This window comes from Stenella coeruleoalba, assembly GCF_951394435.1.
Source record: "Stenella coeruleoalba genome assembly, chromosome: X".
NCBI classification, from domain to species: Eukaryota; Metazoa; Chordata; class Mammalia; order Artiodactyla; family Delphinidae; genus Stenella; species Stenella coeruleoalba.
In genome coordinates, this window is record NC_137152.1 from 11,910,785 (window position 1) to 11,935,382 (window position 24,598).

Consider the following 24,598-nt stretch of genomic DNA (forward strand, 5'->3'; position numbering starts at 1 on the left):
GGAAGAAGAATGGACATATTCTGGGTAACCTCATAGCATGGAATTAGGCAAAATGAATGGAAGGCATTAGAGGGGTGCTGATTCACCTCCACATAAGGTTAGTTTACTTTGGAAGGAAGAAGGAGCCACCTGACAACAGACAGGTTTAAGCAGAAAGTGAATTACCAAAGAACACCTGCCAAAGACACTGTAGAGAGTATTTATATATTGCTTTAGAGGAAAAAGTCTCCACTGATCCTTTGTCCAGATTCCCCCCTGCTAAGAGAGAGGCTTGGCTGTGGAGAATCAGCTGTCAGCAACTTAGCTTGGCTAGAGTAGGCATGCTATATATGCAAGACATGAACTTTTCAAACATATATTTTATTTGGCCTCAGCTTCTGGGGTGAGGGAGAGGGGAGGGAGGATGGCCACTCTCTGGTGGGGAATAAGGAGGTTGAATAAAGGGCCCCAGGTCTTGCATGGTCTACAAAAGCTCTATGGCAGGATCCAAAGTTCTTGGAAGATTGATTCTCCTCCTAAGCTAGGCATCTTCCTTCATGATGAAGACTTCATTCATTACTCATATGATTCCAAACCAAGTACTTCTTAGCAAAAGAAATTGTTGCAGTTGAACAATGAACTTAACAAAGCTTTCACTCAGGCTATACCTTAATTCTAGAAAGCCTTTCTCTCACCCCTGACTGCCCCTAGCCAACCAAGCTTCTTTCCTCTGAATATAAAATCCCACCTCGAGGATTAGCCAACCAAGTTGATTAATAAAACTTAGTTTCCCCATTTCCACTCTCATTTCTCTAGTGATCTTAAATAACCCCTTTATCCTATGGATTGTGGCCAACATAATAACTCTTTATGTATAAAGTAATGCAACAGAGAACAATTTAAAATGACTTCTCTGTTGAAGATAGTGCTTTCAAACTTTGATTTCTATAATGTTACTAACTTCATTCACAGAATTTTTCAAAAGTTGGGCCTCACTCCAAAAAAACAACTTTATTGGTGGAAATGACAAAGAGCAAAGTACACAAAGAATTCCTGGAGTTTCTTACCAAGCAAATGGGCAGGGAGGCATCCAGTCGGACTGATACGGGAAGGGTAGGCATCCATCAACTTTGCCCTCACATAAGCGTGAAGTTGTTCATATAATGGTTTAATCTGAAAAGCTCAGGAAGAGAGTTTAAGACCAAGAATAGCCTATTTCCAATCCCCAACACTAAAAATAGGAGCTTCTTTAGACAAGTAGAATTTCCCTAAGTTCTAATTTCTTCTCCTCTGAAATATTCTGGAGAGTTTGAAAGCATTCATTCTTCCCAGATATCGATGATGACTAGTTCCACTGCATAAAGCAATTAACACACCTGGAGGGATACAGATCCCAAAAGGAAGGCAGATGCAAAAAAACATTCATACTTCCTTCATTTTTAAACTGAAGTATCATTTACATATAAAATTCAACCATTTAAAAATATATAGTTTCGTGAGTTTTAATAAAAGTATACTGTTGGACAACCATCACTACCGCTTGGTTTTAGAACATTTCCAACATTCCCCAAAGTTTCCTTGCACCCATTTGCAGTCAACTCCATTCCCACCCCCAGCCCCAGCTGATCACTGAACTGATTTCTTTCTCTATCGTTTTGCCTATTCTGCACATTTCATATAAATGAAACCATACAATATGTGACCTTTCATGTCTGGCTTCCTTCACTTGGCTTAATGTTTTTTAGGTTAATCCATGTTGTTGCATGTATCAGTGTTCATTCCTTTTTATTACTGAGTAGCATTTCATTGTATGAATACATCAGAGTTTGCTTCATTTAGTATCTTAAGGATAAAATTCACCAGCGGAAGGGTGACTAGGTTGTCTCCAGTTTGGGGCTATTATGAGTAATATCTCTATAAACATTCATGCGTAAGTCTTTGTATGGCTATATGTTTTCATTTCTTTCACATAGGTCGCTAAGAGTGAAATACCTTAGTCATATGGTAAGTATGTGCTTAACTTTTTAAGAAAATGCCAAACCATTTTCCAAAATGGCTGTACCATTTTACATTTCTGTCCGTAGCACTTAGTACTGTCAGTCTTTTTTTTTTTTTTTTTCTTATCTTGGCTGTGCCGGGTCTTAGTTGTGGCATGCGGGATCTTGAGTTGCGGCATGCAGACTCCTAAGTGCGGCATGCATGCAGGATCTAGTTCCCCGACCAGGGATCGAACCCCGGCCCCCTGCATTGGGAGCGCAGAGTCTTACCCACTGGACCACCAGGGAAGTCCCTGTTAGTCTGTTTTAATCACAGCCATTCTGGTGGGAATGTAGTGGGCTTTTTTTTTTAAATTGAAGTATAGTTGATTTACACTGTTGTGTTAGTTTCAGGTGTACAGCAAAGTGATTCAGTTGTGTGTGTGTGTGTGTGTGTGTGTGTGTGTGTGTATACATGCACATATACATACATATATTATTTTTCAGATTCTTTTCCATTATAGGTTATTATAAGATATTGAATATAGTTCCCTGTGCTATACAGTAGAACCTTGTTGTTTATCTATTTTATATATAGTAGTGTGTATCTGTTAATCTCAAACTCTTAATTTATCCCTCCCCCGCTTCCCCTCTGGTAACCGTAAGTTTGTTTTCTATGTCTGTGAGTCTGTTTCTGTTTTGTAGATAAGTTCATTTGTGTCATCTTTTTAGATTCCACATATAAGTGATATCATATGATATTTGTCTTTCTCTGTCTGACTTCACTTAGTATGATAATCTCTAGGTCCATCCATGTTGCTGCAAATGGCATTATTTCATTCATTTTTATGCCTGAGTAATATTCCATTGTGTATATATATATACCACATCTTCTTTTTCCATTCATCTGTCAATGGACACAGGCTGCTTCCATGTCTTGGGTATTGTAAGCAGTGCTGCTATGAACATTGGGGTGCATGTATCCTTTCAAATCAGTGTTTTCCTCTTTTCCGGATATATGCCCAGGAGTGGGAGCGCTGGATCATACGGTAACTCTGTTTGTGGTGGTTCTTAATCATGGTTTTAATGTGCCTTTCCCTAATAACATTTTATTTGCTTATTTGCCATTTGTGTAATTTCCTTGATGATGTACTTACTCACATCTCTCGCCCATTTCTTTTTCGGGGGGGTTGTTTGTCCTACTTCCGTTTTTGATAGCTCTGCCCAGCTATGGCTGTGACAGAACAGCTTCACATAAGAAGCTGGAAGGCATGGGGATGTGGGGGTCAAAATGAAGGAAGAGCGAGACGTTGAGAGGTGTCTATGGGGCACTTCTAATAGGACTCTCCCTTCCCTAGAACATCTTCCTTAGCCAAAGATAAGGAAACAACAGTATCAAGTGTCCTGAGGAAGGAAGCAAAGCCTGTGGCTCTGCTAACAAAGGAAGACAGCACAGGCCCCACCTAGCTCCTGAAACCCATGCCTTCTTATAATGTAAAAGACCGCTCCTTCCTATAGTCTTTCCTTCTCATAATCTTCCTGTTGGTAACTGCTGCTCAATGGCTAAAAGGGAGAGAAAAGCAGAGCAATTCCGATCACCTGCAGCAGTTGCCCTGTGATTCTTCACAATCTTGCCAGGCTCTAATATTCCATAACTCTGAGGCCTGGGAACGACCAGCCAGTGTGTTAAGAACAAGCCAGAATGCTTTTGGTCCCTGTCCCTTCTTCCTGCATGCTGCCCTACGTCTGTCTCTGCAGACAGTTCCTTGTTACCTCTGCAAAGGTACGTTCCACATCTCTGATCAACTGGTCGCGGCTGTAGTCATAGTCACCTGCCCCCGTCACTTCATAATCCCCTCTCCAATAGTCCCCATAGTCCTCATAATCTGTTTTTAAAAAGAAGAAAAATGAGAACATCTGGAAAGAAAGAGATAAAGCACAATATACATAGAATAGCTTTCCTGGGAGGTTAAAAACTCCAAAAACCTGTCACATTTTTATTGCCCTTCTAAATATCAACTCAAAGGGATGCAAATAAATAATAACACTAGCTAATGTGTCCAAATTTTAATTCATTATCTCATCTACTAAGCACAAAAACTCTACAAGACAGACAGTATTATAATCCCCGTGGTGCAGGGTAACAGCCTGCTCTTGGCCGGTTAAACGATTCGTCCAAGGTCACACAACTGGTGAGGGGCAGAGGCGCACTCCGAGTCTCCTAACCCCAGGTCTCTACTCTCTCCATAGGTCAATTTGCATCCTTAGCTTTAAAACGTGTGACTGGATCTTTAAATTCTCATTTTGCTCAGGGCCTTATATTTTCAAATCTAACCCAACTCATCTTGGACATGGCCACAGTGGGCCTGTGTTTGCTGGCAAATTGTACGTATGCTTCATGTAGTGTCTTGTTATCGGGAAATGCAAGCTTGTGTCAGGGTAATAGTTAGTAAAGTTTGTAAATGTATTTTAGCAACTTTTATTTTTACATGCACGTTGGCAATGGATGATCAGGAAGATGAGGAGACAAGTAAATATTTGGATGGAAGGATGTGGCGATGGGCTCCTGTCTCCAGCTTGCCTGTGGCTTGAGAACATGAGTTTAAGTGGTAGTGAAAGACATTTAGAAAGAACAGATGAAAAATGTTTTTCCTTCCTCAACCCCAGAGCATAAATGAATTCATAATGCCATGGCTTCGGCTCATTATTCAGGCTGGAGGGTAAGTTAAGAGATATGGAAATTCCTCACCATGTTAAGATTTTGATGACCACGTGATTTGAGTTATAATTACAACTACAGAGAATAGTAGGTTTGCAGCCTAAACTACTCTGATTTGTTTCGTTCTGGGATACCACTCTGACGTAAACACACAAATGACCTTTGAGAATGAACTGTGGCCAGATGGGAGTTTAGGGGAGAGATGGTGTCTCTGACTCTCATCCTTTCTGGTAAATAGAATCGATCAATCCCCCAGACTACCTCAGGAACCCTCGGGGGCCTGAGCCCTTCCCAGACAACTGATTTGTTTGAGGCCTGGTAACTTAGTCTCACTCTTGAGCCCTTTCAACCGTACAATGTCAATTCACCTTTCCTTACTCCCTGGTGGTCTCCTCTTTGAGACACGTAACCTAATTGTTCAGCAGGTGACTGTTAAATTAGGAATACCCCTTAGATCAAAGGGCAGGCTTGGTGATTCATGAGAAATAGCCCCGAAGCCCTGCAGAGAGCTTCAGAACCGCCACAGCCCAGCAAACTCACTGTTGGCTCTGGCCATCTCATTTTCCAGGACCACATACTCTTCATATAATGGCCTCAGCTGCTTGCCGACCTCAGCCCTCCAGCCTTCCCAAGCCCAGAGTCTCCGATTGTAGTCTTTGCTGTTTTCCATTATGTCATCCAAACCTATTATCGCAAAGTACCCAAAGGGAAATAAACATGCATTTGTAAAGTTTTTATTTGTAAAGACTTATATGAAATTTAAAGAATTAAAAGGCTGGCAGACATCAAGGTCATTAAGTTGTTCAATGAAATCTCATGATTCGTTCATTTCCTCACCCTTATTATAGTTTCAAAAGATTTCTGCAGAGAAAATAAACCACTGAGATCATTGAACTATTAATTTCATTAGATTACTTGAGTGTGACAAAATTCCCAGTGCAGTTTTGTTAAAACTTAAAAGAGCATCTGTGTGCTGAAACACACACATTTGGAATCTTCCCCTCTTGAGATGATCCATCTGAAAGGCGCAATGCCGTCATCTAATGTTAATCTCATTTTTAAAGCTTGGAATAAAAAAAGGAAATTTTATAATCACTGCTCAAAATTAATAGCCCACCTGGTTCAAGTACTAAGGACTCCTGTGTATTTGGGTCCAAAACTTTCCCACTACTGTAGATGGTGCTCATTGTACTTAGAATTGCGTTCAACTGCAAATTAAAGATAATAAACAATGTTAAAAGTGGAAGATGTACAAAAGAGAATGCTAATGCAGAGATGTCCTTTCAACCATGTGATTTTTTTATGCCTCAAAATACAGCAGTTCACATCTTCTTGGCTAAGTATCTTCTTTCATGTAGGGTTGGAACACCTCAGTTAAATTTTCCCACCGTCGACTAGCACAGACGGGCCTTCTTATAAGCACATGATAAATATATGTGGAGTGACTAAAAAAACAAAACAGAACAGATCTACCAAAATCCCAAGAATGTTTCTCACCCACACACGCACAGAGCAGTGCGTTTCTTATTCCATTCAGCCTTCACTGAGTGCACATTTATTGAACATCTGCTATGTCCTACACTCTGACAATTATGACATGAACAAGTCACTGGTCCTCAAGGACCCCACAATCATGCGACAGTGAGACAATCATGAAACCAATGATTACATAATAGAGTGACAGGTACTATAACTGTGGCCAAAAAGTGATGTGGCAGCATGGGGGGGTGTGTGGATAAATTAATAACCTGGAGATTCAGGAATGGCTTCAAAGAGGGGGCTTGGAAGAGAGGTAGGAATTGGTCAAGTAGAGAAGGGAAGTAGAGGACAGAGCTTACAAGACAGAAGAAGGTTGAGAAAGACAAGGCATTTTCAGGGAGTGGTGACATGAGAGAGAAAACTGGGGTAGTGGTGTTGATTGAGGGGCATGGAGGATGGGAGAATAGAGAGGGAAGTAGGGGCAGATCATGAGCAGCCTTCTATGCCTTACTGAAGAGTTTAACTTTTACCCTGTAGGTAAAGGAGCATAAAGGTAATAGAGTAAAGCAGTGCTACTCAAAGTATGGTCCATGGACCAGTGCAAGTCAGCAAATAGTTTGTTTCTCGTCTATGAGAAGCACAGGAATTGAGAGAATAAATGTTTATAAACTTTTAAAAACGATTTGATATTTCCATGACAGCTAAGCATGTGATCAATGAAATTAACCAAGCACTGATCTGCAATGGATTGGAAATAAAGAAAGATAGGGAAGAAGGGAGGGAGGAAGGAAGAAAGGAAAGAAGGAAGGAAGGAAGGAAGAAAGGAAGGAAGGAAGGAAGGGAGGGAGGGAGGGAGGGAGGGAGGGACTGGTTCTCTCCCATAGATGATTTAAGAATCACTGGATGAACGGCCCTGTTTCCCCTTCTCCTATTTCTCTCTTCCGTTATTCCTTCACTCTACTACAAGAGCCATTATCCTAAAACATGAAACAGATCTCATGCTTAAAACTTCAACAAGATCCCACAGTCCAAAGGAATAAACCCAAGTCCCTTACCATGGCACAAAACCCCTCCTGCTCTCTTTCTCTACCTGCTTTTTCCATCTCCCCTCCTTCCTCTCCATTGAATTCATGCATCCTTGAGTCTCCCCTCCTCCCAAACACTTCAAGCTCTTCTTACACGCATTTCAGTGATTTTTAATCCTGGTTGCACATCAGAATTATCTGGGGATCTTTTTAAAATACAATGTCCAGTTTCCACCTAGACTAGACCAAGCTCTAGATTGTAACAGAGCAACGGGCAAGACGGTGTCCTTGTGGAAAAGATGGGGCAGGGCGAAATGGATAAAATAAAGTGGATTAATAACTATTTGAATAATGGGCCCCAAAGAATGCAGAATAATAAACAACAGCTTGTAGGAAGACACAGGCCATATGGTTTGACCTTTGTCCTTATCGTGCATTTTTCTTTTTATAGATGCAGATAAGAACACAGTACCAGAGGGCAAGCAGCTGAGAAAGACTTTGATGTTAAATAGGCAAATCTTTTAGATAAAAATATTTCAATAGATCAAATCAAGGGTCTGTAAATTATGATTTGCAGACCGAATCCTGTCTGCTGCCTGTTTTTGTAAGTTTTATTGGAACACAGCCATGCCCATTTGTTTCTGTGTTAGCTGCGGCTGATTTCCTGCAACAAGAGCAGACTGACTCAGTGGGACAGAGACAGTATGGCCCACTAACCTAAAATATCTACTATCGTTCCCTTTACAGAAAGAAAGTTTGCTGACTCCTGGGCTAGAGAGATAGGATGAGAGATTTTTATTTTAACAGGGGTGAATGTAGGCTTTCTTGAATTTAGACAAACTACCTACATAAGAATAGAATTTTCAAAGGTATCATTTTTGGAGCAACATTGGTGGAAGAGATTTGGAGACTTTCTTGACAGTGATGTTGAGATGAATCAACCATGGAATTTGACTGTCAAAAAACCAAAGCAAGCAAACAGGAGCCTAATGTAATCCTGGGCTGTCCTAGTAGATGTAAAGCACAGGAGGCAGGATGTCGTACCCCTGCTCACCTCCAGGCAGACCCAAACCCACTCGGAGGGCTGTGTTCAGTCCAAGGATACTGACAAAATGAAGCCAGCAACTAGGACTGGTTAGGGAACTTGAAACCATCGTATAAGGAAAAATGGACAGAGTGAAGGATGTTTAGCCTAGAGAAGACAAGACTCAACTAGTTAAAAAAAAATTACCTGCCTTCCTTTATTTAAAGACCATTATGGGAGAGAGCAATTTGGCTCGAGAAGGTGGTACAGAGTGGAGGAAAAGCACTTTATGCTCAATGGAAGGAGTATCTTGCCATCAGTTAGAGGGACCCACATACGGAACTGGCCTGTTGAAAAGAAGTGAGTCGCCCATCCCTGAAGCAGTTTGAGCTGGGGTGGTTTAGCCATTTGTTAAAGAAGTTGCAGAGGAGAGTCAAGAGTCAAAGGGGTGGGGGAGGATCAGACGACATGCAGGGCTTCTCAAGCTTAGCACCACTGACGCTTTGGACCAGACGACTCTTGTCTTTGGGGGCTTCCTTGCGCCTTGTAGCGTTTAGCAGCATCCCTACCCGCCAGATGCCAACAGCACCCCTCAACAGTTGTAAAAACCAAAAATGTCTCCAGATATTGTCAAATGTCCCTGGCGGGCAAAATCACTCCCGGTTGAGAAGCACGGACATGGACTAAGTGCCTGGTCCTCAGGAAGGTGACCTCTGTCACTGTGTCCATATACACCACAGCGCCCTTAGAATCGTGCTTTAACAATGTGTCCCAACATACCAGTGTCCTACTTCACTCTCAAAGGATATCGGTTTGGATGATAAGTTACGTGGCCACCCTACCGAGGCACAGAGCTCTTTCTATTGTGAGCATTGCTATCTTGGCAGATAAAGGCAGCAGCCAGGGGTGATATTAATGTTTAAGATTTCCCCAATATTTCAACTCTTGGGGTCAATGCTAGCATGTCACGTACTCGTTTGCTCTTGTCTGCTGAGAGCACTGAGGTCCCACTCTGCTGAAGGACCTGCAATTGACGCTTGAGTGTGAGATTCCGAATTTCTTCTAGTGGATAAGTTTTGGCAATCCTGGATTGTTCTTCATAAAAGGCAGACCATTTGGCCCCGGCTGCATTCTGAAACGACAAAAAAAAATAATAATAATAATAATAAAGTTGAAGTTAGAATGGCACTGCTCGAATAGATAGAACAGAAGATATAGTCCAAAGAGCATCTGGTGGAACACTTAATATTTCCTGAGTGATTTAATTCTCTACTTTGCTGAAGGTCAAAGTTTAGGTTAAGAGTGACCAAGCCACACTTGGTCACACTCTCTTTCTGACCTAGTGCTTAGTTTTCCCAAGGGTCCTGTCCCCAGAACCGGAAGTGAATTCTCACAGATGATTCATGTTGTGAGGCCCTGGGAGGTATGGTCTTAGCACTTGTGACGTGGGCGAGTTGTTCAAGGATTCAAGGACGAGTGCTCTAAAGGGAGAGTCCAGCAGAGCTCAGAGCGGACTTCCTGGGCATACAGCTCCTCATGGCGATGAGAACCGTAAGAAATGAGAACCAGTTTACAGGAAGCTCCATGGTGCCATGATTTACCAGAGATTCTGATCTTAAAGTATGATCCCCAGTCAAGGTTGCCCAGAACATGGCCATTTGGTAGCTGTGGTGATTTTCTACCAGCAAAAGAAACCAATAAGCAGGTGATGATGCCAGGATTCACTTGCCCCCCCATCTTGACCATCAGTAAGCAAGTGGACTTCTCCAGACTTATCCAATGCAGTCTTCTCTCAGCGCACAAGCTCATTTCCATTTATCAAAGACTGAAATGAGCAACTATTTTGTACATTGTACTTCTCCAGACCCTATAAAAGAGGTAGCATATGAGGCAAGTAAGAACTCCATTCCTTGAGTCAGACACTTCTGACTAGCTATTGTGACCCTGAACAAATTACTTAGCCTCTCTGAGTCATGTTACCTTACTCGGAAAATGAGAGTAATAATAGTAGAACTTACCTCAAAGGGTTGCTGTAAAGGCGAGAAAATTTAACAAGCAATATAATGCCTATCAAAGTGCCTGATATATCCCAAGCATTTAAAAATCATAGCTACTTTATCACTTACAGGGAAAAAAGTCCTTGTCCTTAAGTGGCTGACAGTTTTATCAAACAGATAAGATACGCATCGTGAATGTTTCACTACTGAAACAAGAGCATATGATAATGTATAAACTATGAGTGGGGCTAAGCAGTTCCTGTTACAGGGACCAGATTTGGCAAGCCCTCCTGGAGGAGGTGGAACTTAAGACAGACCTTAAAGTAGGTAGGAGATAGATGGGTGTAGAGTACTTTGCAAAATAATTTACCTCATTTGGTCTTCTTAACAACCCCACGAGATAGAAAATTATTCTTTTTCCATTTTTCCTATGTGTAGAAAGGGGCTAAGAGAAATAAAAAGTGGAGCTGGTAACTAAATGCTGGCATCTGAATCCTGGATCCTGTGGTGGGCAGACACTAAGATGGCTCCTGTGATCCCTCCTTCCTGCTGGGCACCCTTGTGTGTCCCCCTCCCCCTGAGGGTGAGCAGGACCTGTGCCTCACTTCTAACTGGGAGAATATAGCAAAAGTGACAGGATATACATGTTTATGTTACATAAGGTTGCCATTTTTATCTTGCCAGAAGACTCTCCCTTGCTGATTTTGATGCAGCAAGATGCCATGTTGTGAACTATCCTATAGGATAGGGCCACATGGTGAGGAATTGAAGATGGCCTCTGACTGACATCCTAAGGACCTCAGTTCAGCAACATATGAGGATCTAAATGCTACCACTAACCACATTAGCTTGGAAGTGGATTCATCCCCAGTTGAGCTGCAGATGAGACCACAGCTCTAGCCGGGACCTTGATTGTAAGCTTATGAGACTCAGAAGCAGATCCAGCTAAGGTGTGCCTGGAGTCCCGCCCCACAGGAACTGTGAGATAACAAGTGTGTGTTGTTTTAAGCTACTACGCTTGTAGTAATCTCTTACTCAATAGAAAACTAGCACAGATTCCAAAGCAGGACTCCAGACATGACTGCACTCTCTAGACCAAGGAATTTTACTTTTATCCTGTAAATACTAGGGAGTCACTTAGGGGTTGCAAGCAGGTGTGTGACATGATGAAAGTGGTGCAGGAAAGGGACAACAACGGATCAGACAAGAGATGAAGGGAATAGTTGCAGTGAAATGGAAAAAGATTTCTCTCTTTATTGAGCACACACAACCCCTCAGGAACTACTTCTCAGTTAATCTTCACAAACAATCTTGTGAGGTAGTTGTGATTGTCTCCACTTCACAAATGAGGGAAATGAGGCACAGAGCAGGTAAGTAACTTTGCCTAGGTCACACAGCTAGCAACTGGAAGAAACAGGGTGTCAACCCAGAAATGTTTACCTCCAAAGCTAATGCTCTTAACCACTGGCTATAGATTCGACATATTCTGTTCTTGTCTCTAACATGCCCGAATGAGAGGGAGTGAGCTATGGAAAGAGGAGTTCGGTCTACAGCACAAATTCATTCATGCAACCCACCACTCACCTCTCAGTCCCTACCCTTTTTCATCCAATCCAGAATGACTGACAGCAAAATTTCTAGTAAAACTTTGATCCCAAATTAAGGCAATTCTTTTCTTTTCAATCTACTTTGGAAACAGCTCATTATTCCCAAAAGGCCCCAATCTTAAAATATTTTTTAAAAATTATACTGCATGTGGGAACTTTGAAGATATCTGTTTTATTTTATTTATCGCTACCATATACAAGTGTTATACTTTATATCACAAAAAAATTACTTTATGTTGCCTTGAATTTTGGCCCCTGAGGACACACTGTTCCATCCCAAGCTGTTCTTTTTAATACTGCTTACAATCTATTCCATATTCATGCTATAAGGCTCCCAAGCCTACATAAAACTGACAGCTTAGAAGTTATACAGAGAATCAAAGTCAGTTCATACATGCCAACCAAGTAACACAGACAGTGCTTGAGAGCTATATGTCATTTTTGGATTTGAATGATGAACGAATTGAAGCATATACAGTAACCTACATAGTTACAGGGTTCAAAAGGAACCATTACAAATCAAATAAGTGGCATCCCATACTGCCTCTGTGCAAAGGCAGGAGAGCAGCAGCTAACACAGCAAAAGTTTCCACAGCCATTGATGGGGGTTTGGGGTCAAGACACACATTACTCAGTACAATCACAGGAAGTTAGAACCCTCTCTGACTTCCTACATATAACTACAGTGGATACCATATTCTCATCCTACAAGAGATCCTTTGTAATTTCAAGGACTGAAGATGTAAAATCCTAAATTATATTTTAAAACACTCCAAAAGATATCCTGCTCTTTTTGGCCCTAATGATATGCAAGTTAAATATGATTTCATTATGCTTTTAAATGTTTTCATATGAGCTTCGTCTTAAGCCATAGGTCTGTGGTCTCTAACCAAATTATGATAGTTTTATCTAAACAATTAAAATGCTTTTGTGATAAGTTGTTTGAAATGAAAACAATTAAAATCTCATTTTCTTTTTTTCTATAGCTCACTATCAACCCCTAAACCACTTCTTCCCCTGTAGGTATGAGAGTTCCCTGAAGACAGAAGATGAAAAACTGAACGGAACCTTAGCATCCAAACAGTGACTTGGAGCCCAACAGGCTCCCAGGGAACCCTCCACGCTCAGGTCCCATATGCTGGTCCAGTTTCCATATATAGCTCTCAAAACCACATCAGATTCAAAGATGAAAACTGCCTTGGTTACTTTTCAAATATGCCCAGATACTTGCATATTTTTTAAAACAGCTTATTCTATTCAAGGAAGTAGGTAATCTAAATTACAACAATATTGTTTTGCCATGAGAATCAAAAATTTATTTTTTCTTTTTTCAGATGGGAGGAAGGGGTATGGCTGAATTTTATCTCATAGGGAAAAAGAAAAATCCACTCACACCTGAAACTGGGTCCTGCCAGAAAGTGGCCCACTAGATATATATTTGAGATATTTCATAATAACAAATATAATGTAGTATAAGTAACATAGCAACTATCACGAAAACCTCTACTCAGATTTTTTAAACGTTGACACTTTGCAATAGTTGCTTGAGACATATTTATTTAGTGGTTAGAATCAATAATACCGTATTATATACTCAAAAGTTCCTAAGAGAGTAGATCTTAAATGTTCTCACTACAAAAAAGAAATGGTAGGACTTCCCTGGTGGCACGGTGATTAAGAATCCACCCGCCAATGCAGGGGACACGGGTTCAATCCCTGGTCCAGGAAGATCCCACATGCCGCAGAGCAACTAAGCCCACGTGCCACAACTACTGAGCCTGCGTTCTAGAGCCCGTGAGCCACAACTACTGAGCCCACGTGCCACAACTACTGAAGCCTGCATGTCTAGAGCCCATGCTCCGCAACAAGACAAGCCACCACAATGAGTCTGCACACTGCAACGATGAGTAGCCCCCGCTCGCCACAACTAGAGAAAGCCCTCACGGCAATGAAGACACAACACAGCCAAAAATTAATTAATTAATTTAAAACCCCCCACATATTCTTAGAAGTGGAATTGATGGGTTAAAGCAATTTTCAACTCCTGTAGATATTGTTAAATCTTGGTAAATCTGACTTTATGTCAACTCGGTGTTTCATTATTAATATAATGTTATCCCTCTGATTATTAGTGAGGTTAAACATATATATGAGGTATATAAATATATATATATATTCAAATTTCCTCCTCTATGCATTTGCTGCTCATATCTTTTCCCTATTTTTCTAGTGAATTTCTGTCTTTTTTAACACTTAGTAAAATTTCTTTATAGATTCTGACTGTTAATCTTTTGTTAATTATATGTATCACAAATGTTTTCTCAAGCTCTGCTTCTTGTCCTGTGTGTGTCTGTGTGTGTAGGTTTATGATGTCTTTTAGTGCACAGAAGTTTCTTTCTAATCCTAATGCAACTGATTTGCTTAGTCTTTTCCTTTATAGATTGATCCTTTTGTCTCTTATTTAATAAATCATTCTAAAACAAAAGTCATTTAATAAAGCATTCCTGGGCTTCCCTAGTGGCACAGTGGTTAAGAATCCGCCTGCCCTCTCGGACTTCAGACTATACCACAAAGCTACAGTAATCAAGACAGTATGGTACTGGCACAAAAACAGAAATATAGACCAATGGAACAGGATAGAAAGCCCAGAGATAAACTCATGCACATATGGTCACCTTATCTTTGATAAAGGAGGCAAGAATATACAATGGAGAAAAGACAGCCTCTTCAGTAAGTGGTGCTGGGAAAACTGGACAGGTACATGTAAGAGAATGAAATTAGAACACTCCCTAACACCATACACAAAAATAAACTCAAAATGGATTAAAGACCTAAATGTTAAGGCCAGACATTATAAAACTCTTAGAGGAAAACATAGGCAGAACACTCTATGACATAAATCACAGCAAGATCCTTTTTGACCCATCTCCTAGAGAAATGGAAATAAAAACAAAAATCAACAAATGGGACCTAATGAAACTTAAAAGCTTTTGCACAGCAAAGGAAACCATAAACAAGACGGAAAGACAACCCTGAGAATGGGAGAAAATATTTGCAAATGAAGCAACTGACAAAGGATTAATATCCAAAATTTACAAGCAGCTCATGCAGCTCAATATCAAAAAAACAAACAACCCAATCCAAAAATGGGCAGAAGACCTAAACAGACATTTCTCCAAAGAAGATATACAGATTGCCAACAAACACATGAAAGAATGCTCAACATCATTAATCATTAGAGAAATGCAAATCAAAACTACAATGAGATATCATCTCACACCGGTCAGAATGGCCATCATCAAAAAATCTAGAAACAATAAATGCTGGAGAGGGTGTGGAGAAAAGGGAACCCTCTTGCACTGTTGGTGGGAATGTAAATTGATACAGCCACTATGGAGAACAGTATGGAGGTTCCTTAAAAAGCTAAAAATAGAACTACCATACGACTCAGCTATCCCACTACTGGGCATATACCCTGAGAAAACCGTAATTCAAAAAGAGTCATGTACCACAATGTTCATTGCAGCTCTACTTACAATAGCCAGGACATGGAAGCAACCTAAGTGTCCATCAACAGATGAATGGATAAAGAAGATGTGGCATAATATATATACAATGGACTATTACTCAGCCATAAAAAGAAACAAAATTGAGTTATTTGTAGTGAGGTGGATGGACCTAGAGTCTGTCATACAGAGTGAAGTAAGTCAGAAAGAGGAAAAACAAATACCATATGCTAACACATACATATGGAATCTCAAAAACAAACAAACAAAAATGGTCATGAAGAACCTAGGGGCAAGATGGGAATAAAGACGCAGACCTACTGGAGAATGGACTTGAGGATATGGGGAGGGGGAAGGGTAAGATGGGACAAAGTGAGAGAGTGGCATGGACATATATACACTACCAAACGTAAAATAGCTAGCTAGTGGGAAGCAGCCGCATAGCACAGGGAGATCAGCTAGATGGTTTGTGACCGCCTGGAGGGGTGGGATAGGGAGGGTGGGAGGGACGGAGACACAAGAGGGAAGAGATATGGGGATATATGCATATGTATAACTGATTCACTTTGTTATAAAGCAGAAACTAACACACCATTGTTATACTCCAATAAAGATGTTAAAAAAACTAAAAAAAAAAAAAAAAAGAATCCGCCTGCCAATGCAGGGGACACGGGTTCAAGCCCTGGTCCGGGAAGATCCCACACGCCATAGAGCAACTAAGTCTGTGCACCACAACTACTCAGCCTGCACTCTAGAGCCCATGAGCCACAACTGCTGAGGCTGCGCACCACAACTACTGAAGCCCGTGCACCTAGAGCCCGTGCTCTGCAACAAGAGAAGCCATCGCAATGAGAAGCCTGCGCTCCCCAATGAAGAGTAGCCCCCGCTCGCCACATCTAGAGAAAGCCCATGCGCAGCAACGAAGACCCAGTGCGGCCAACAATAAATGATAATAAATAAAAAGAAATATAAAAAAGAAATCTTATCTATAAAAAAATAATAATAAACCATGTCCAACCAAGAGTCACCTATATATCCTTATAAAAGTTTGTCTTACTTTTCCTATTTAATTTTTAGTCTATCTTAAATTTATTTGTATCTGTTACATAAAGTAGGAATGCCTTGAGCTTTGGCTCATAAAAGGGTCCCTACAGATTTTCAAATTTGCTTCTTTTTTCCAGAGCTCTAGGAACCTGAACAAGTTTTTTGTTAATTTCTTGGCTCAATATTCCTGCACCCTGCTAGTAGTGTAAATTCATTTTCCACACCTATTAAAAAAATTCACAAGTGAAACCTGATTTTGATCAGGTCTCTAGATCAGGACTCTGCCCACCATTTGTTTTTGTAAATAAAGTTTTATTGCAACATATTCACACCCATTTATGGGCTGTCTATGGCTGCTTTTGTGCTACAATGGCAGAGTTGACTGGTCTACAATGGCAGAGTTGAATAGAGGCTCACAAAGCCTGAAATATTTACTACCTGGCCTTTTATGGAAAAAGTGTGCTGACCTCTGCCCCGGATCTATACATTTACAGAAAACACAGGGGTCAAAAGAGCATGTTAAGCAATATTATAGGGACATAATCAGCAAATCCAGAAAGTGGGAGTTTCTATAGGACTAACAGTTCAGTACTTCTGCGAATAAACTGCAAAACAAAACAAAACAAACAGAAAAATGATGGAGGGACTCTATAGGCTAAAAAAGACCTAAAGTACATCTGCTAAAATGATCAAGAGAGGACCTTGTTAGATCCTGATTCAAACAAACCAGCTGAAATTTTTTTAAATGAGACATTAGGGTACATTTGAATACTGACTAGATATTTGATGGTATTGAGGAATTATTATCATGTTTTTGACATGGTACTGTTATTAAGGTTGTTTTAAAAATTCTTACTTTGAGAGCTAGAAGGTAAAATATTTACACATAACATATAGTTATATGATGTTGGGGATTTCCTTCAAAATAATCCAGTAAACATGGGGTTGGGTAGAAAAATAAAACAAGATTGGCCAAAGTGTTGACAATTGCTGAAGCTGGGTGATGGGTATAAGGAGATTCAACATACTAGTCCTTCTTTTATGTGTTTGACAATTTTTACAATGAAAAGTTTAAAAAAAAATCCATATAATGGAATACTATTTGGCAATAAAATGGAACCAAGTAATGATACATGCTACGGCATGCAAAGTGAAAGAAGCCAGTCACGAAAGACCACCTAGTGTATAATTCCATTTATATGACATGTCCAGAATAGGCAGATCTATAGAGACAGAAAGTAGATCAGTGGTTGCTTAGAGCTGGGGACGGGGGAGGAAGAATGATTACTAATGGGCGTGTAGTTTCTTTTGGGATGATGGAAATGTTCTAAAATGAGATGGTGATGACAGTTGTACAATTCTGCAAATATACTAAAAAGCATTGAATTGTAGACTTTAAATTGGTGAATTTTATGGTGCATAATTGTATCTCAACAAAGCTGTTGTTAAAAGCGCTCAATAGTAAAAGCAAAGAAAAAAAACCCCACCTTATTCCCTAGCTCCTATAACTGGCTCTGAAACACCCATGGAACCGCTCCAAACCAAAGGATTTAGCCAAAATTAAATGAATTCTCTTTTGCCCAGTTACCTGGCACACACTAAGAAGCAGCGGCAGTTCCTGACCACCAGGCCGCTTTCCCTGGGTGTAGCTCGTGGCTGCCTGGTGTCCTGTCAGAGTGCTTAGATCAGTGAGTAACTGTGTCAAATTTGGATGGAATTAAACATGTCATTTTGAGTTGCTCAAGTTCAGTTTCACCAAATTACATCACTCAACTGGGACATCATCAAGTTTTCATGACAAAGAAAAACTAGTATGAACAGGCCTCCAATGCACTTGACTCATGTTAATCCTCCACATGTGGAACTTATTCATTCACCAGTTATCCACTGAAAAATCTTGGCTGGGCCCATCCACCCTCTTATGTTTCAAGAGACAAAAAATAAGTGACTTGCCCAAGGTATCACAGCCAGCTCAGGAGAGTCAAGATAGCATCAGATTCCTTGAATTCCACTGTATTTGCATCACACTGACTTTTCCCAACCCCTGTACCTGGGTGTAGGTACTTGTATGTGTTGGGGAGTGTGGGACAGATTCATTGGAGACAGGGTTGGCGTCTACATTCTTTCCTTGGGTACAGAATAGCAGTTTAAAATGACCCTTCTCTGGGTTCACTGTGCCCCCAGCCCTAAAGACAGCGGAAAAGGTTTAGGAAGCAGGTGTGCCCAAGGACTCTAAGGGCCCTGACCACCCAAAGGGTAAGTGTGGGCCTCCTGCTCTCTCTTTACAACTTCTGATAACTCAACAAGAAATATTTATGAAGTGTTTTTGGAGACCTCCAGGGCTCCAACAGGGCAGTCTTCAACACGCCCTTCAGCTGCATGCACAGGAATTTGGGGCAGCTGTAGTAGTTACTGTCAAATACTGGAACAGTGAACCAGGATGCCTCTGCCAGTGACGGGATCCTTTCGCTCTCTTCCAGGGATAAAAAAATTGTCCAGGGACCTCCTATGTTGCTAGAGAGCTTCCGACTTTGCAAAAAAAAAGAAAAGAAAGAAAAAGAAAAAAGAAATCCTTTTGACTGACAAAGGACTCTTTCAAAAATAAAACCAACAATAAACTTACAAAGGGGCAATGCAAAAAAGTAATGTCATTTTACTGAGAAGAGAATTACACTTTAATTGGTGAATGTTCGATCTCAAACATGAGAACAGTATTTGCTCTAAAGCAAGTATTTGGTAATTAATTTTCAGTGAGTTTCTGAATTCTATGGAAACCTGTTTTGAACCAAGCTTTTTTCCTTATCTCTGTCTGATGGGCCTCTCCTAAGCAGGGAGATTTGGGGACACTATACTGATCAAGTTTTGCTGCCTTCTATTATTTTAAGCTATAGTCTCATGACTTGATCTGAGAATCGCCATACTGCGTCAGACTGATTGGCTGACAAGCCCAATATTCTGACTCTGAAAGTTATGCCAAGGGATAATTAGGAAATGGCAGATTGCCCTCAATAATGTCACCCTGATAGGATATGAACAGACACATGTCATACAGCCCAAATTTCTCTTCCTGTATTACTTACCTATTGCTACAATAATACTACATAACAAACAACCAAAAATCTCAATGGCATGTGTTCATTGTTTACGTGCCTAGAATCACTGAGGGTTACCAGGCAGCTCTGCTGATCTTGGCTGGATTTGCTTACAACTCTGGGGGATTGGTTTCAGACGGGACAACTATTCCACACATTCCCTCACTCTTTAGCTGGCCAACCCAGGCATGTTCTCATAGCAAAGCCAAAGGTGCAAAGAACAAGCCCCACTGTTCAAGTCCCTTCCAAGCCTCTACTTGCATCACATCTGCTAACAGTCCATTGGTCAAAGTAAGTCACATGGCGAAGGACACGATCACATCACCTTCAGTGGGATGGCACTGCAAAGTGACATAACCTTGGGTGTTGATATAGGGAAAGGTAAAGAACTGGGTCCATAAATGCACTTAACCATACTTCCTTACCCACAGTGGATCTGCAATCCTTACATTCACTTAAATACTACGAAAACCGACTTATAGTTTTCAATGTCTCACTGTTTTAGATTAAAGAATGGCCTAGTTTTACAAGTCTTACCAGTTTTACCACCTGTAATGTAAACAGCACCTCCTCCTATTTATTGTAAATTTCTCCCTTTTGAGCTTTCAAAGGCACCATCTTTCTAGTCTGAAGAGAGTTGGCCGATACAACTGGGAACACTCTATCCTTTCTTGTTCCCGCTCAGACTCAGTTTTTTTTTTTCTTTTTGAGTCAGGCTTTGGAGAGCTAACTCTGCTTTCTCTTCTAACTCTCTCTGATCGCCCTAAATCACTCCAGTGGCTCTTGGGGGAACATGCTCCGTTTCTCCAGTTCTTTCTATTGATAGCCACCGGCAGCAGATCATATCTCAGTCTCCTGCTCATTTCGTGCCTCTTGTACCACCAGCTGCAGTGCCCGTTTCATCAGGGGATCTCAATATATGTGATAAGAGAACAGAAGAGCTATTGCTCTCCCTGTGCATTGCCCCCTCCCCAGGTAAATCCACACAGGTGCACTAATGCACTAACGTGCCCTTCACCATTGCTGGAGGAAGGACATATTGGGCCCCCTGCTTGCTTCTTGCATTCAGATATTTTCACTTTTCTTTAAAGGGCCCATACTGTCTGCAGTTCGACCACACTTTGTGGATTTGTGCCCTTTCATTTCTGGCCTTTCCTCTAATCAACAAGTGCAATTCAAAAATGACAGCACTTAAGATCCAAACGTGAATTCAACAAACATCACTACATCTGGGCGTACAACATGCCCTTCTCAGCAAGCGGGCCCTCAACAGAACTGTTACATGTCTCTTGAGCAATTATAACTCCCTTTCACATTCACAGCAATGATACCGTATTGTTCTCCCAGGCTCACAAGCATTGAGCACTATTTTGGTGGTTTTGTGTATTAACTGTCGTCCCAGCAACCCTATGAGGCAAATATGAGTGTTACGCTGTTTTTCACAGGCAGAAAAACTAAGGCAGAGAAAGGTTCATTAACTAGCTCACGTTCACCCAGGTAGAAAGTGGTGGAGCCAGGGTTTGGACCTCAGCAGTCTGACTCCAGACCTCTTAGGCATGATGCCGGTCGAACTTCACCACCACCTGCGGACAATTCGGCTAAGAATGAAAACAGAACCTTTTTTTTTCTTTTTTTTTTTAGATTCCATATATACGGTGTTAGCATACCGTATTTGTTTTTCTCTTTCTGGAGGGTGGAAGGGAGACGCCAGAGGGAGGAGATATGGGGATATATGTATAGGTATAGCTGATTCACTTTGTTATAAAGCAGAAACTAACACACCATTGTAAAGCAATTATACTCCAATAAAGATGTTTAAAAAAAAAGAGAATGAAAACAAATGCACAATGCACTTCAGGTACCTCCAACAAAGATCAAATAAAAAGTGAGAAAAAAGCAACAGTGAAGAGGTGAAGAGAGGTAAGACCAAACTATGAGACAAGAAAAATGCTCTCCTATGACAACACTGGGCTGTCAAAATCTCCTGGATCTCTTTAAGCTTTAGAAAACTAGGGGGAAAAAATCTCCTGAGGAATTCAGATGAGGCAGCAGGTCTCAGATTGGATCTGTCCAGAGAGCAGCAGTAATTTAATTTACATGCAACCGACTGTTTGAAAAAAGAAGCTTCTGAACTGCATTTTTGAAAGCATGTATTGCTGTACAAGTGTCATAAAAACTTTTCTTAAATAATGTCACTCCATTTTCAGCACTGCTTTGGGATCTGTGAGGGAAGAAATCCCCTAAATCCTTGCACTTGTCAAACAAAACATCTTGCTTTCCCAGAGCATTCTGAGATCTGTCAGAATTGGTTTGATTATGGTTTTTCTCGGAGGGCTCTGTGGATCCCGTATGCTCTGGAAGTCCCTCGGAGCTCCGAGACCATTAAGGAAGGAATTCCCAAGTCCAGCCTCACCCGACCCCTGGTAATCTTAATTACTGGCTAGCTCTTTCACTAAGCCTCCGGTTGCATTTTTCTCAGTTAATAGATCATTTGTAGAGAGTCTTTAGACATTCCTGTTGACATTGTAGGCTTGGGAAAATTATTAACTCAATAACTTATGGCATTTCTATGAACTGCTTTGAAAGCCTGACTATGATGAGAATTATGGTGGCAACTTTCTAAAGCATGTTCACTGGTTTCCAAGAATCTGGACTGAGACCAGTGAATTATTTTGTTAACAATTTTCCAAATGAACCAAAGGTCAATTGTTCGGCATCTGGGACTCCAGAATCAGAAATACTGAGGCAAACATCCAACCTCACAGCTCGGAGCATTTCTTTGATTTCCCTTTTCGGTTTCCTGGGCAGTAAGCTGATTTTTAAGAAGCAACTGATATCCTTATGCAGCTATAGGAGAGAACTCACCATCTTTTGGACATTCTCATCGGTAATATTGGTGTTATAATTCCAAGAAGCAAGTGAACTTTGATAAGACAGGTCTTCAGCTTCACGGTCAAACTTCTGCAAAAATGTCTTGGCCCGTTCCTCAGTGGTGGATTGAGCAGCCGTTACAGCAACAAGGCTGAGAAGGAGCCAGAAAGAGCCTGACATCTTGCTCTGTGCGCCAAGATCCCATCCACTGAACAACTTCCCTAGAGTAAAACCTCCTCATGAGATTTTCTCTCTCATCAGCCTTTGAACTTGGGTTGGGCACTGAGCAGGAAGATAAAAAAAAAAAAAAAAAAAGGAAGAAGAAGAAAAAACAGTAAACAATCTGCTGAACCAACACAAAATTCATCCTGGAGAGGACAGATATGTAAACAGATTTTAGAATGATTTCTTAAAGGAAATCAAATAAACAAATGTTATTCATTAATCCTAGAGAATCATAGCTCTCAAATTTTATGGCCAAATCAAAACTTGTCCATTTGCTTAGTATGTTCCTTAAAATCTGTTAAAGATACACTGAAGGTGTTATGATTTTACAGTGACCAACGAACTCTAGAATTAGGGGTCACGGGGGTAATGTTGGGACTTACACGTTTTAGAGACAATTCCATTAAGTCACTTCTCTCTCCTTCCTTTTTATTTTACACTCATATTCATAGAAACTCTATTTGGGTAACATTTTCCCTTCCTAAATAAACAATTTTGCCCTTGTCTCTATAGAATTCATTTTTTTCTGATAAATTTTAATTTCCAGGGCCAATTTTTAAAATTATGAGACCACCCTCCACTCCACAAGTTAACTCTCCTGATTTAACTTGGAAAAACTTTAAAAGGCTCCTTTTCTCTTTCTCAGATGATCGTGCTAAACACTGGTTCTATGACTAACTTCACGGTGGGCCTCCATCCCTTTCACTTACCTGTTCAAAGCTTGGTCAAGGTCACAAGGAAGTCAGAATGCCACCACATGGTATGAAATTCAGCGAGTGTCCATCTCAAGTTCTGGTCACCCATAGCCATGTATCATTGCATAGAATTCAAAGAGACTTTAGTGGTTATCCTGTAGAATCTCAGGAGCTGGACCACTGTCCTCATTCCCAGGGTGTAGGTATGAGTGTCATAGGTACAAGAGAGGAGCCACTTTAAATGGCAGGGCTCATGGGCCTGCTTGACTGTGGTTATGAAACCTTTACACAGGGAAAACATTTCTTTACCCAAAAAACAAGTCTTCCAGGTCCAGGTGAAATGGCAGTAACCAAGCCTTTAAAAAAAGTTTCCACTACTTCTCCTTATTCCAAAGTTGTACATGTTATTGTAGAAGAGGAAAAAAATAATAAGTAACTGTTTAAAGTGCTTTGCATTAGAATATCTCATTGAAGCATTACAACAAACCTAGAGGCAAATATTTTTATCATCATTGTACAGATTATGAAACTGAGGCGCAGAGAACTTAAATAAATGACCAAACCTTACTCAGCCAGGAAGTGGTAGAGCCAGGATACGAATGCATGCAGTTTGAATCTAGAGTACAGGCCTTTAAGTTGCTGTCAATAGTCTAAGAGCAATGATGGAGGTGTAGATAAAGAGCAGCACAGGGACATGGGCCTTTGGTGACCATGATGGATTTGGTTCCGCTACATCAAAAAGAGGTGGATTCTGGGACTTCCCTGGTGGTCCAGTGGTTAAGAATCTGCCTTCCAATGCAGGGGACGCAGGTTCGATCCCTGGTCCGATCGCTGGTTGGGGAACTAAGATCCCACATGCCACGAGGCAGCGAAGCCCGCAGGTTCTAGAGCCCACGCGCCACAACTACAGGGCCCTTGTGCCACAACTAGAGAGCCTGCATGCCACAATGAAAGATCTCATGTGCCACAACTAAGATCTGATGCAGCCAAATAAATAAATATTAAAAAAAGAGGTGGATTCTTACTACCCTTGGTATGAATCAAAAGACATGATCCTTCTAAGAAATAAAGTAATTGACACATTTAAGCAATTATGATCAAGAAGGTTAAAAGAAAGTGAGCTGAGGGGATCAGTGCAGTTTCAGTCAGGCTCCTTCCACATTCAAGGAAGCTGAGATCCACTCGCTTTCACAGGCATTAAGAGAAAAACTGGTCAAGAGAAAAGGGGGCAGTGTGTGGGGCTCTGAACCAAGAGGTGGAATGTTACTTTAATAAAAGCTGAAACACAACTCTACTCAGGTTGCTTCCTGAATGAAGCTCTTGGGTTCAGGAAAAAAATGGGAGTAGTCCAACTTCAAT

The 24,598-nt window shown here is 40.9% G+C and overlaps 1 protein-coding gene across 1 annotated transcript; it reads right to left on the bottom strand.

Annotated features, from left to right (window-relative positions):
* Positions 1 to 103: 103 nt before the first annotated feature.
* LOC307180210 (angiotensin-converting enzyme 2-like) lies at positions 104 to 23,940 on the bottom strand (the record flags this gene model as incomplete). Its single annotated transcript, XM_079910325.1, has 8 exons — positions 23,255 to 23,940; positions 22,314 to 22,601; positions 9,176 to 9,334; positions 5,792 to 5,882; positions 5,215 to 5,358; positions 3,729 to 3,841; positions 1,047 to 1,152; positions 104 to 129 (listed from the first exon to the last, which is right to left on the bottom strand). Exons 2-8 carry the CDS (start codon positions 22,497 to 22,499, stop codon positions 104 to 106), a joined length of 825 nt encoding a protein of 274 aa, XP_079766451.1. The 5' UTR covers positions 22,500 to 22,601; positions 23,255 to 23,940.
* Positions 23,941 to 24,598: the final 658 nt, after the last annotated feature.